Raw genomic sequence first — 12,598 nt, 5'->3', positions numbered from 1 at the left:
GCTGCTACTAAATGTACATTACTTGAGTACAATAGAATGTTTCTTCTAATAATTCATTAGAATTTGTTTGTAAGCTGCTCTGCCTGGCCACCATCCACAGGAGTCTAGTTGGTTATATAGTAAAATGAGCTACTTTTAAAAAAACTCCAGAACAGTTCTCCAAAAACTCTCCATGAAAGAGTGGCAAACCTTTGTAACTGTGTTCATATACAGAACGCATGTTAGGACTCAAGCTGTTAGGAGATCGAGTTCTCTGCTTTTTTGTTAGTGAATCTTTCCCAAGGAATTTAGTCAAAATCTTGTGGCAATGACTGCTTGCCTTAGCTTTAATTATTCTTTTTATTTCCATTAATTTGGTTTAATACATACCACACAGGTCATCTCCAGACTTGATGTGCTACACCGAGGGAAACTTATTCCTCTCTGTAAGATAATTATATCCTCATAGAGCAGGCACTGGGTGTGCTCTGGGGAGTCTACAACTTCAGTCACCTTGAACCTCTGATATTTCTTCTTTTAAGGCACATTTGTGGAAAAGCCACGGGACAGCAAGTACCATGTATATCTCAAATCTGCTCTTCTGTTTCTCTCTATGTATGGCTACTGATTAAACAAAATTACCGTAACAGGCAAACTGAACTCTTTTTCTGGCACCTTGAGTTTCAGAATTCCCAGGAGCAACACTGAAATCTACTTCTTTTTCCTTCTCCTTTCCAAAAGAGAAAGCAATGAGTTGCTGAGTAAGGCTTTTGATCTCTTGCCCAACTTCAGGCTTCCTAAGATACTGGTCAAATGATATTTAATACTTCTTTTTTTAAAAGACCCAAACCTCCCTATCCCAGCCTAGAGTAAAGGGAGAAGACACACGTGAAGGGTTTCTTTCATTCTACAAGCAATTTTTGAGTGCCTACTCTATGCCTGGATCTGTTCTAAGGCCTTAGAGATACAGCAGTGAATCGGTATCCTACTTATCACTGAGGAGCAGGAGGACAGTACTTTAAATTCTCACTGGAACCAAACCACAACGCAGAACACCTTAAACTCTACACAGCGTCTTAGAAACTAGGGTCGGAAGAAACCTGAGGAGTCTTAAGACTTGCAGCTGCCTCTGGCTCTATTCCCTACACTTATTAGAACCGATATTTAATATGAGCTGCAGGAATGAGATGTGACCCCCTCAAATTTATATGCAAAGTTTGGTGCGCAAGTACACACGTTTTCTGGGGCCACGTTCTAGACGTTTCCTCGAATTCTCAAAAACGTCCGGGATCCCACAAAGATTAGCAGCATTCCTTTAACATACCTACTGCTCGGCTCGAGGAACCCAGGGGGCTGCACTTGCACGTCCTTGATAAAGGTCAACTTCTGAACCAAAAACTAATTCCTGGTAGACACCACACGAGCCGCCCCAGGAGCTCAGACTGCTGCACACCCGGCTCAGTGTCCTTCCTACACTCAGAACTTTGCCCTCAAGAGAGCTTCAGGCTGGAAGGTGGCCCACTGCCTCGGAAAGGGAACGAGGCCTGGAAGGAAGGAGGCATAGGTTCCCGGCGAGGAAATCACCCGCCTAACTTTGGACACCTATAAGTTATGGCCAAGACTAGTTCGCAGAGCCTGTCTGCCCCGAGCGCCAAAGTTTCTCTGAGTGCAGTCAGACACAATTGGATCCATCTGGGCCTCTTCGGCACAGGTGAGGTAGCCCCGCACTTCCCCACAGCGAACTGTCGTGCGGAGGGGGCGCACACCTGCTCAGGGCCACGAGGACCGCACCCCGCGCCCCCAGCGCACGCCCCGCGCGCCCCCCTCCCACGCGCGCGCCAGTGGCCGCCACTTCCAAGCGCGACTCGCATGCGTGGGTCGCGCCAGTACCTCACCGTCAGTCACCGTCGCATCCGCCTCCTCCCCTGCTGGGTGCACCTCCAGCCGCAGAGACTTCAGGGTGGGAAGCGAGAGCGGCCCCGCGGCGAAGAGCTGCTCCTCGGTGACGAAGCGCAGTTGCACGCGGTAGTGCCGGCGCGCCGGGACCCGGGCGGGAGCAGAAGCCTCGGCCATGGTGCGAGCGCCTCTGCCACGAGCCCGAGCAGCGCTGCCCCGCACTGCTCCGTGCGCCCAGAACCCGCCGCGGGAAGGGGAGGGACTTGGAAGCGCAGCACCTTCCTCACCTCCGCCGCGAGTTCGCTCTTCGTCCGCCGGCTGGGGCCGCCCCCGCCTCCTTGCGCATCCGCCCGCAACAGCTGGTGCCCGGCCGCCGCTGCCACGCGGGGACTCCCGGCACACAGGGCCGCGCGGTAGCTGCGCGGGAGGGTGCAGCCATCCCACGGGGCCGTGGCTCCGAACGCACAAGTTTAGAGAGCACGCGAGGCACCTGGAGGCAGTTAGGTTTTGGAAGCAGAAGGGTGACACCTGCTGTTCGCTGGGACCGCTCGGCGGGCGTGGGCGTCGGTTTGGAAATGGCCGCGGCCCACGCTTCTTCTGGGTGGCCACTGGCTCTCTCGGGCGGGTTCTGGGGCTCCTAGCGCTCACGTGTGAACAGCCGTCCCAAGTACCGAGCTCCTTCCTCATTGACAGGGTCCCGGCAGTAGCAGCCAGGCGGCGAGGAAGCCCGGGGACACTCTTGCGACTGGCTGGTCCCGGATGACCACGTCCATCTCCCATCACCTAACTCGGAATTGAAAACATGCTGCTGGACTGTGAACCATTTCGCTAGACGTGAGTCGGGAGGGCCGGGGAGTCTCATCCCCAAGTTGACGCCTGACTCCACCAGCTACCTAACCTACCCGGTTAGCTCCAGCGTCAACGCATGGAGGCTCCAAACCGTATCAAACATTGTCTTCTCCACAGAGAAATTGGTCTTCTGCTGCAGGGGGATAAGAAAAAGAAGCAGTCCTTCTTTTGAGGAGAGTGCCCCGCAATCGTAGACTCATTTGCTATAAAGGGAACTTTTCAAATTCTGAACCAACTTCTGTGTCCTAAATCCGTAATCTCCTGACAGTGAACTTCAGGGAAGCAGCAAGGATTGTAAAGCCATTTGGATTCCATGAAGACAGTGTCCTTAACCAAGCAGGCTGACTTTACAATTATGAGCTTCCCTCGAGGCCCTGGGGTTTGTACCTTCAGAATTTCCAACTGGACTGTTAAACCCAGCCAGGCTTTATGAAATCCCTGGTCTCATTCGTCTCCCCACCTCCCATGTGATCCGCGTTCCTGATGTGGCCTCTCTGCCTCCTCCCCTTATTCGCTCCCAAGGCTTTCTCTCCCCTCCTCTGTCTCTTGACTCTCTCTTTCATCTAAATACCAACCCCCCCTTCCTTCTTATCTCATTCTCACTTGCTCCTGTCTCATGGCCTTGACTTGCGCCCTGGAAGCCCCTGGAAATCAGAAATCCTTTAAAGAGTTGGAGCTGCAGAAAGGGTTTCTTCACACCAGTATTCTGCCCCACCCTGCCCCTCACTGTATCATTCGGCCTCTCCTGCTTCCGGCCTCCTCAAAACATTTTCCTGCCTTGCTCATTTCTTTTTACCTTCCCCAAAGAAGGTACTTAGTGATGGCACTAAGTACTTCTGTGCCACCCAAAACCCTCCAAAGTAGTTCTTGGACCTCTTTATCCTCTTTTTTGACAAGCTTGTTCAGCCTTCATATGCTGTCCACTGTTAACTTGGATTTATACTAAAACGTGAATGATGGATGAAAATGACTCATAAAGCATCTCTACAAGGACAATATAATGGCCTTAGTAGAATTTCCACCATACTCTTAAGAAACCTGGAGTTCTGTTACTTAAAGCAAACAAGAAAACATAAAACATAATGGCAGTCTTTCCCCCACAGTAATGCAGGGGGCAAAAACCCAACTTAGGCCAACTGGAGAAAGAAGTCAAAGTCTTATGATTCACCACAAAGCTGGGAAATCTAAACTTTGGTCATGACTAAATTTCGGGACTCCATTAAGGTTGACCAGATGGTCTTGTCTCCATCTTACAGAGAGGTCTTAGTCATATGCTAGACGCTGTCACTGATTTACAACCTGCCAGCAAAGGCAGCACTTCTCTAACTCCAAATCAGGTTGAGACATTTGAAAATGGCTGATTTGCTGTGATAGGTCTACCCAACTTGGAACTTGGACTAGGGAGACTGGAAGCCTTACCAAATTTGCATCACCTGAATGACAGATGAGCAGATAACCAAAGGGAGGAGGTCTCTGGGATACTAAAGCAAGTTATAATCATGACACGTAACACAGAGTGCTTTCCACATGCCTGGTACTGTTCCAAGCATATTACATACATTAATTCATTAATCCTCCCCACCACCCTGTGAGAGGGTAATAAGACTATTATGACCCTTGTTTTGACAAATGAAGAAACTAGGCACAAAGATTAACCAACTTGCCCAAAGTCACAGCTTATAAGTGGCATAAGTCCCTCTACAACAGTTCAGACACAAAAGTCCATGAATGTACTTACTACTACTTCTCAAAGTTAGAAGCTAGTAGACTAATTTCTTAGTATTCCAAATGGATAGCGCTCAAGAGCTTTAGGAGTCCCCAGACTTGTGAACATGTTATTTAAACGGTTCCCACTTTCTTTCCTCTCCTCCTCCCACCCTCACGCAGATGGTTAAGAATCCCTTAGACTTCCCCTCCACAGGTGTTTCACCTTCCAATAGTTTTACCTACACTCAAGCAGGTTTGGCCCTGGTGCAAGCACTAGCAGAGAGTTCCATGAATCATTTTTCTTTTGTGTTGAGTATAATGTAGATTCACTCATCATCTATTTGATCCACCACTGAATTTGACTTTCTATTCCGAATTTCTGTTTTCTAACAGCCATTACTCTTCCATTTCTTCCTTTCTGTCATCAGCACTTTTCAGGGCCAGACTTTAAAAAAAAAAAAATCAGTTCAGGATAGTTAAGAAAGAGGAGCTCCAGCTTGCAATGGAATGTTGATTGGGAGCGGCTGGAACTTAACTGCTAAGTTCCTGTCTCCGGTCTGCCAACGTCAGCATGTGCCAGGGGGAAGCTGTGTTTTGCCAGCCATTTGCAGAGATAGAATGGAGGTCTGAGGATCAAACTAAAGCCATGCTCCAAATTCTTCCTCTTTCCTATCCTCTAGAAAGAATGAGTTCGCTCAGAAGTGAGGGAGGACCCCTGGTACCTGATTTCCTTGAGAGACTATTTCCAGCTCCGGATTGACTGTTGTCAGTATAGCATCAAAAGCATTGACTTCGGGCTTCCCTGGTGGCGCAGTGGCTGGGAGTCCGCCTGCCGATGCAGGGGACGCGGGTTCGTGCCCCGGTCCAGGAGGATCCCACATGCCGCGGAGCGGCTGGGCCCGTGAAAAGCTTGAAGAGATTCTTTCTACCCTTTCCTCTCTCCAGATAACACACGGAAAAGGACATCTGGCCAACCTCATTTGCAGGGGGCCTGTGGCTGCTAGCTCAGCTCAGCTTCGGCATCCAAAGGGACACCATCAGACCAGTGCTGAGCTGCGAGAGAAAGGAGGTCCACCTTTGTCTATCTCCTGCCTTCCCCAGGGTGCAGCCCAATCTGCAAATGAACTGCAATTCAAATAGCTTGAGGTCTAGACCAGGCTCTGCAACCTCTGACAAGCTCTTTACCTCAGATCCTGAGCAGAGAAACCAGAGTGCCTCCTGCTCCCTTCCCCTGACTTCACAGTATATTATCCTCAGCAATATGGCGGCCACACTACTTAGCATGTTGTTCCACCAAAAAAACCAAAATTCTGTGCCTCAGCCAAAAAGCAAATTTCTACACATCATGAAGAAATTTTGATGCCACTCCCAAGTCCACCTCAGACAGTTCTGCTGCTGTCCTTGGGACATGATTCTAGCTTGAGTAACTCAGATACGGGACAAGGTACTCATAAAAGAAGGCGGGAATTAACCCTGAGATAAACCCAACCCACATCACAGTAAGGTTTCCTGAGAAAGGTGTATGGGAATGGCCAAGGTTAGAAGTGGGAAGTGATCTGGTCTTGCAGACAGAGGCGGACCTGAGATGAGGGAAGCAAGGTTAGGACCTGGGAACTTCATGGGAGGTTTTTCCCTCAGCTCACAAGGAAAGTCACACTTCACATGCAATTTTTCTCATCTCAGGTTGTAAGTTCCTTTCAGTGCCCCATCTCGGTGCGGCAGTTTGTCAGCTCTGCCTCTGCAGCTGAGTGTGGTGGTGGGTTGGAACACAGCATAGGAGAGAGAAATGTACTGCCCCCCCACCCTCGGGGGAGGAAAGAGCATTTATCTAGAAGACTGTTTCCAGGATTGCAGATCATTACTAGCAGGAAGTGAAAAGGACCCCCACAGGGCTGGGAGAGCAAGGGAGGAGCAAGCCATGCTGAGGAGTAAGCGGGGGAGGCAGATTCCCAGTCCCAGTCCTTACCTGAGTAACTCAGGCAAATTCCTCAGATGCTTTGAATTTATGTAAGTTTTTACAGTAAACACACAATGACCCTATAAGCTTATTGTGAAAATTAAATGACACTGTATAGCAAGCACTGAATATATACAGCAGCTATCATTAGTTTTGTTACTAATGCAAGAAAATATGGAAAAGTAAAAAGACAAAGCTTAAATAAATCATATTCCCTCACCTGACTACAACCATAGGAATTATTTTAGAAGAGTTATTTCTTACATTTATTTTTCTATTAGCCAGCTAATCTTGGCATTGTCAGCATTTTTTTTTTTTTTTCAAAGAAAAAAAGAGTGTGAATACCCTCAGGTAGGAGAGATGTATGTATATAGGATTGACTCCGTGTTCCCCTGATAAGAAAGACTTACTAGTTACATAGGCATGTGAGTTTCAGCTTTTATTTATTTTTGTTTTTGTTGTTCTGTCATTTATTTATGGCTTGTGATTTATATTGTACTCATGCCCAGAGGCACACTGGCATGTTTTGTAAACTACCAAATAAATAAACAGCAGCTATATTTCCAGATCCATTTGTATGGAGGTGAAAGCAAACATGAAAATTGGAGAAAACAAGCTGGAAAATTGAGAAGACGGTTGGAAGGGCATTTTGAAAAACTAACGTGATTATTATTAATCTGCCAATCCATGCTTAAATCCAGGGTCAGACCCCTGCAATAGGCAGTTACAAAGAAATTACTTCGAGGATCATCCACCTGGAGTTCTTCCCAGAGAGGTGATGTGTTTGTATGAAATCTATGCATGATTTCTCATGAGGTTCCTTTCTTGATCTCTAAGCAGGAATTCTAAAACAGACATAGTAAGCTTACTGACCGACCTCTTATTCTCTCAGCAACCACCATAAACCAGAATACACTTGATTATCTGACTTATTAGAGAGCACAGTAGGAAGAATAAAACGGATGTTAACAAAAAAATGCATCCATATATAATTTACTACCACATGCATACCCTTTTCAATTTCTCCATACATTAAAAAAATGTTGCTTCACCAGTTAATCTTAATGCTTCCTTCCAGTTCTAATATTTTGAATATGTAGAATAGCTGATATTTATTCATTGGTCTACGTGAATTCTCATTTGTATCATATGGTTGCAGATTTACCTTTAGGCTAGTATTAGCACTCCACATTCTGAAGGGCAATGCTGGTCAAACTTTATTATGCTTAAGAATCACCTGGAGAGATGGTTAAAATGCAGATTGCTGGGCCCAGCCCCCAGCAATTCAAATTTAACAGGCCTAGTGTGGTGCCCAAGAAATAATTTTATTTCTAACAAGATCTCAGGGGATGGCAATGCTGCTGGTCTGCCACCAGTGGACCAAACTTAAAGTAACTCTGTCCTAACCTTGGGAGGAGTTGCATCCAAAGTCAGGCAGTGTGTTAAAATGCGCAGCAGCTAATTCAGGAAGCTGAAGAACTGCATATAGATAATGAAGGATAACTGTATCATTCAATTACACGTGTGCAGTATTTGCCAGGAGCTGGTTTTGCCAAAAACATTTTGAACTATTTCCACATCATTTCAAAGTTGTAATAATAGCTTGTTTATCTTTTCAGGGGATACACTGACACAAAATTTCCAGAAGGGGCAAATGAAGAATAGGATTATTTTAAAGAGCTCCACCTCCATGCTTGTACACCAACCAATCGGTACTTCCCTTTCACTCATATTTAACCGTTACATGAGCATCCCAGGTACAACACAAAGAGCACTTTAACCTCTTCCGTGTTTCGCCTTTCTCATCTGCAAAGTGAGGATGGTAACTCCAGTGTCAAAGACTTGATGTGAAAATTAAAAGAATCATGCATATGAAAGCAAAACACTGCCCAAGGAGCCCACCCCTGAGTTCCTCATTCTCTCAGGGCACCTCATTCCTTTCCCTCAGAGTGCTCATCACAGATTATAACTACACATGGGCCGGGGGGAATGATGATTTAATCTCTCTCTCTCTTTCTTTTCCACACACACTATCGTAAACCCCATGAGTATCTGTTTTGCTCACTGTTGAATCCACAACACTTAACCCAGTTCCTGGTTCTTAGCAGGCAATCAGAAAAGACAATATTTGGCCTGTGGTAAAAACTCAGTAAGTGTCAGTTTAAAAATGGATACACACAAAATAGTAGGTGCAATCAAAATGAGAAATTTAGAGAAGGAAGGCATTCTTAATAATTAAGAATCTAACTATGACACTAGAATTGGCTGCAAAGCCAGCACAGCTCTCGCAGGGGACCTCTGAGGTTTCTAGTTGCAACAGCAAATCCAAGACTGACAACTGTGGTGTTGAAGAGTTGGGTCATTACCTCCTAAGAAAAAATAAAAAGGCTGAGCTACTGATCTCGTGGATCCTCCTTTTTTGTTTAAGGATCTACTTTGTTTCTGATTTCTTCAAATGTATTGCCTGTTCTTTCTGAGTTCTCCTTCTTAATGGAAAATTTAAGTCAGGGATAAGCGAAGAATCTTAGCATTTACAAACACAATGCACATTTTCAGCTCAATAGTTCCTATAGGTTTGCCAAATTTGTCAAATTTATAATGATGGTCTGGGAAAAAAACTGCTCAATTAGAGTGCCAAGAACACTGACACACACAGGGCATATAAAGTTTTACCTTTCAAGGACCAAAATTAATTTTTTGTATGAGGACATTATTAGTATGACAGCTTTACTATAGAAGTTAAAAATAGGAATTGCATAATAGGACAAAGACACTATATCACTAGCGGAGGCGCACTGTTAAGGGTGTTTTCTTGGAAGAAGGAGAAATAAACAGTTCAGTTCCTGAGGCAGAAGTTGCCCAAGGAGACAACATATACAAACTAATTGCAGACAATAAAGATAAATCTTAAAACAATTTTTATATATACACAAATGCAAAGTAGGCCATTTTAGACAGATTTCCTAAGCTTTGCAGTCAGAACTAAACCTGCAGTGCTTGTGCCTTCGTTTGAAAAGCTTTCAAAATGAATTCAAATCTTCTATAGTTTTGCATTGTTTCTGCCACTCATTTTTACACTTTGGAAATCATGTCATTCTTAAGAAAAGGATTCCCAGTACATGCTGAAGAGATAGTATTTTCAGATACTCCTGTATTTGGTTTTCAGTTTATTATGGCGCAAAGAGACAGGGGTTTCTTGTCAGGAGTGTGCTTCTGTCTCACCCACACAAGCTGGTATTCCCTTCTTAACCTCTCTGTGCCACAGGTATCTCCTCTTATATAAGAGGTGGATAATAACAAAACTAACCTCACAGAGCAATGGCCAGAATTATCCTCTTAATTCTCATTTATTTGGACTAATTTAAAATTTATTTCCATTTCCAAATCAAGAATAGTTCTTATAGTGGAAGGTATGGCAATAGGAATAATACATGCAAAAGTGCCTAGTAATACTAAGAACCACACAAAGAATTTTATTAATATTACTTTAAATAACTTCCCCAATAAGGAAAGAACACAGCTGCCAGCCATGGGTAGAAACAGCCTCAAATGGTCACTTATGAGTCAAGCCTCCCACGGGTTTACTGAGCTCACACCTCCTTGAGTCTTTCAGAGTGGGCAACGCTTGGCACTCTGCATCGACCTTCAGTGGTACCTGCCAATTATCTTCCCCAGAGACCAGCTAAGAGGGCTGTACGCTGAAACGCCTGCAATCTCTGCTCTTTAAAAATAGAAAACCACTTTAACTTGTGTAGGCTTAACACAAGTGGGGGCAGAGAACTACCTCAACCCTGGTACACTCTAAGATTTTTCTTCTCCTTTGTATCTGAAAATATTCTGTTTTGTTTTTTTTTTTTCAAATAATGAATTGTTTTTCTGAAAATCAGAAATGAATTGATCAAATAGGACATTTATTGGTAAACTATAAACAAAACAATTACCACTACTTTCCTAGTTTCTTTAGGCATATTACTACAATTGAGAGAAATCATCAGCCTTGAGTATAATTTTCACAATCATTTAGTCCACATGGTATAAACCACCAATTCACACACACACACACACACACACAAAAAATACAAATTCTTTATATATATATATGATCAGATGTTCAAGTTCACTGTGGAAAATATGAAATAAAAATTTTAAAACCTTTTATTCACTTTCTAGAATCACAATATATCTTTAAAATTCTATTGATTAAGAGACAGAGAAATAAGCATCCTGTTCATTGATGAGGGCTATGTAAATTGGTAAATCTCTTCGGAGGATAATATATCTAATTTCAAAATACCTATCTCTTAGTTCTCAGCAATTCCACTAATGAAAATGGACTGTAGATGGACTGGAGTCAAAGCTTATGAGGAGGACAGATTTTTATGATGAAAATCTAAATGAAAATTATAAACGTACTCCAAAATCCCTTCAACCTGCCTCAAAGTACAGCATCCTCTATAGAGTCACAATGTAATCTACATGTGAGAAATATATAAATGTGTAGACATACATGTGCAGAATATAATTTTTATAGTATTTTTAGCAACAAAGGATGATGAGACCCTCACTCAATACCCAAAATTAAAAGATAAAGCTGAAATTATTGATGACTGTAGTAAAGGGGAGATATGCTCAGGCACCTTGTCTCTGCATAGAGCAGACCGCTTAGCTTTCATGGTTTGGTTTGGTTTTGCAAGCATGGAGTTCAGGGGTTGCAACTTTTCAGAGGTGTGAGTAGGTTGACATCATTTGTAGAAGCCTGGTTACTTGGGTGAGACTGTTGGTTGTAACCTGAGGTGTGTTTATTGGCGTGGGTCTCTGGTTGACTGGCTTTCAGAAGCCAGGTGGACGTTGACTGGTTGCTTTGTAAAAGTGTGTTCAGGTTGTTGATCCGTTGGTTTATAAGGAGTTCTGGTGGCTCCTTGTTATCATGGATACGGAAGAATGCATCTTTTCCGAAATGTGTGGAAATATATTTGGTCTTATTGTTTTTACCCAAATGTCCTTTGATGCAACTGCACTTTATAATCACAAAAATAGACAAGGATGTTCTCTGCCTAAAGGGATTGCAAACAACTTACATAAATTAGGTGATTAAATGAATTTGGCACATCTGTACTATGGAAAACAGTATAACTGTTGTTATAAGGAAGGAAACTAGATGTGCTGATGTGAAACAATTTTCATGATGTGGTGGTGAGTGAAAAAACCAAGGTGTAGAACAAGTTCTTATCTCCATGTAGAACTCTCTGGAAGGATTTAAAAAAGAAACTGATAAAAGTATTTATCTCAAGAGAGAGAAACTGGGAGACTTTGGGTGGGAAGAGTAGAGGAAAACCTTTCATTAGAAAGTCAGCGTTCAAAACCCAGTCATCTTGGACTCGAAATCCCATTCTCTTTCCACACTGCCCCGCCAAACTCCTCTTTTATGTGATTTTTCAGGTTGATGCTCCAGTTGGCTTTGGGTAAGAGCACCCCGACATACTCCATAAAATGGTCTTTAAAAACTCATCACACCATCAGCCAAAATCCCCCTCTTCTTATTCAACCCCACTTGCTTTATTGACTGTGTTCTCGAGCTTTGGCACACTTGGGGTGAGCAGCCTTCTTAGGGATCATCCTGAGGCAGAACTGTCCTGCCCAGAGCGCCCCCTCCCGCTCGCACTCCTGCCCAGCCCTGCCCCCGGTCCACACCCGCCGGGATGTCCCCACTCGCCCTGCGGAATGCTTCCGCTGTTTGCCTTCTCCATAGACGAGAGCCTGTTTCCTTCGCCTTCCCTGTTTAGTCAGCGCAGAGTTCACACATCTGCGCGGATGTCTTTCAACCGCCCCCAGAATCAGCGCCTCCAGGGCCCCTGGAGTACTTTCCCCAGTCTTCTCTCAAATCTTTCCTGCCTCTCGCAAGCAACTGAGAGGCTCACAACTAAACACAGCCAGCCGGGTGTGGTCTCTCCAGAGGACTCCACAGCAATTACTACTACAGTGAGAAGAGAACTCATTAATGCAAAAGAACGTGGAGCAGGAACAAAGTCCTGTCAGAATGACTGACATTTCTAGGGCTGCTCAACTCAGCACTGGGTGAGGGGCGGCTGGGGAGCGCGGAGGGGGTGCGAACCGTGGGCGGAGCACCAGGAAGATGATGTGAGGTCACCGTCCGATGGTGAAGGTGCTTCAGAACCAAATATTCACACAGCGGTAGGGTTTTCCTCTTGG

The 12,598-nt window shown here is 44.6% G+C and overlaps 1 protein-coding gene across 1 annotated transcript in view; it reads right to left on the bottom strand.

Moving 5' to 3' along the window:
- Positions 1–2,192, bottom strand: part of LOC131761291 (histone-arginine methyltransferase CARM1-like) — a 261,079-nt gene extending 258,887 nt beyond the window's left edge. The window contains exon 1 of the mRNA XM_059071901.2: positions 1,875–2,192. Within this exon, the coding sequence (XP_058927884.1) occupies positions 1,875–2,052 (178 nt within the window). The 5' untranslated portion in view covers positions 2,053–2,192. The remainder of the gene's footprint in view (positions 1–1,874) is intronic.
- Positions 2,193–12,598: the final 10,406 nt, after the last annotated feature.

The sequence above is a fragment of the Kogia breviceps genome, chromosome 8 (genome assembly GCF_026419965.1).
Source record: "Kogia breviceps isolate mKogBre1 chromosome 8, mKogBre1 haplotype 1, whole genome shotgun sequence".
In the NCBI taxonomy this organism is placed as follows: Eukaryota; Metazoa; Chordata; class Mammalia; order Artiodactyla; family Physeteridae; genus Kogia; species Kogia breviceps.
The sequence above is the reverse complement of the archived record's forward strand: the minus strand, read 5'-3'. Positions and strand labels throughout refer to the sequence as shown.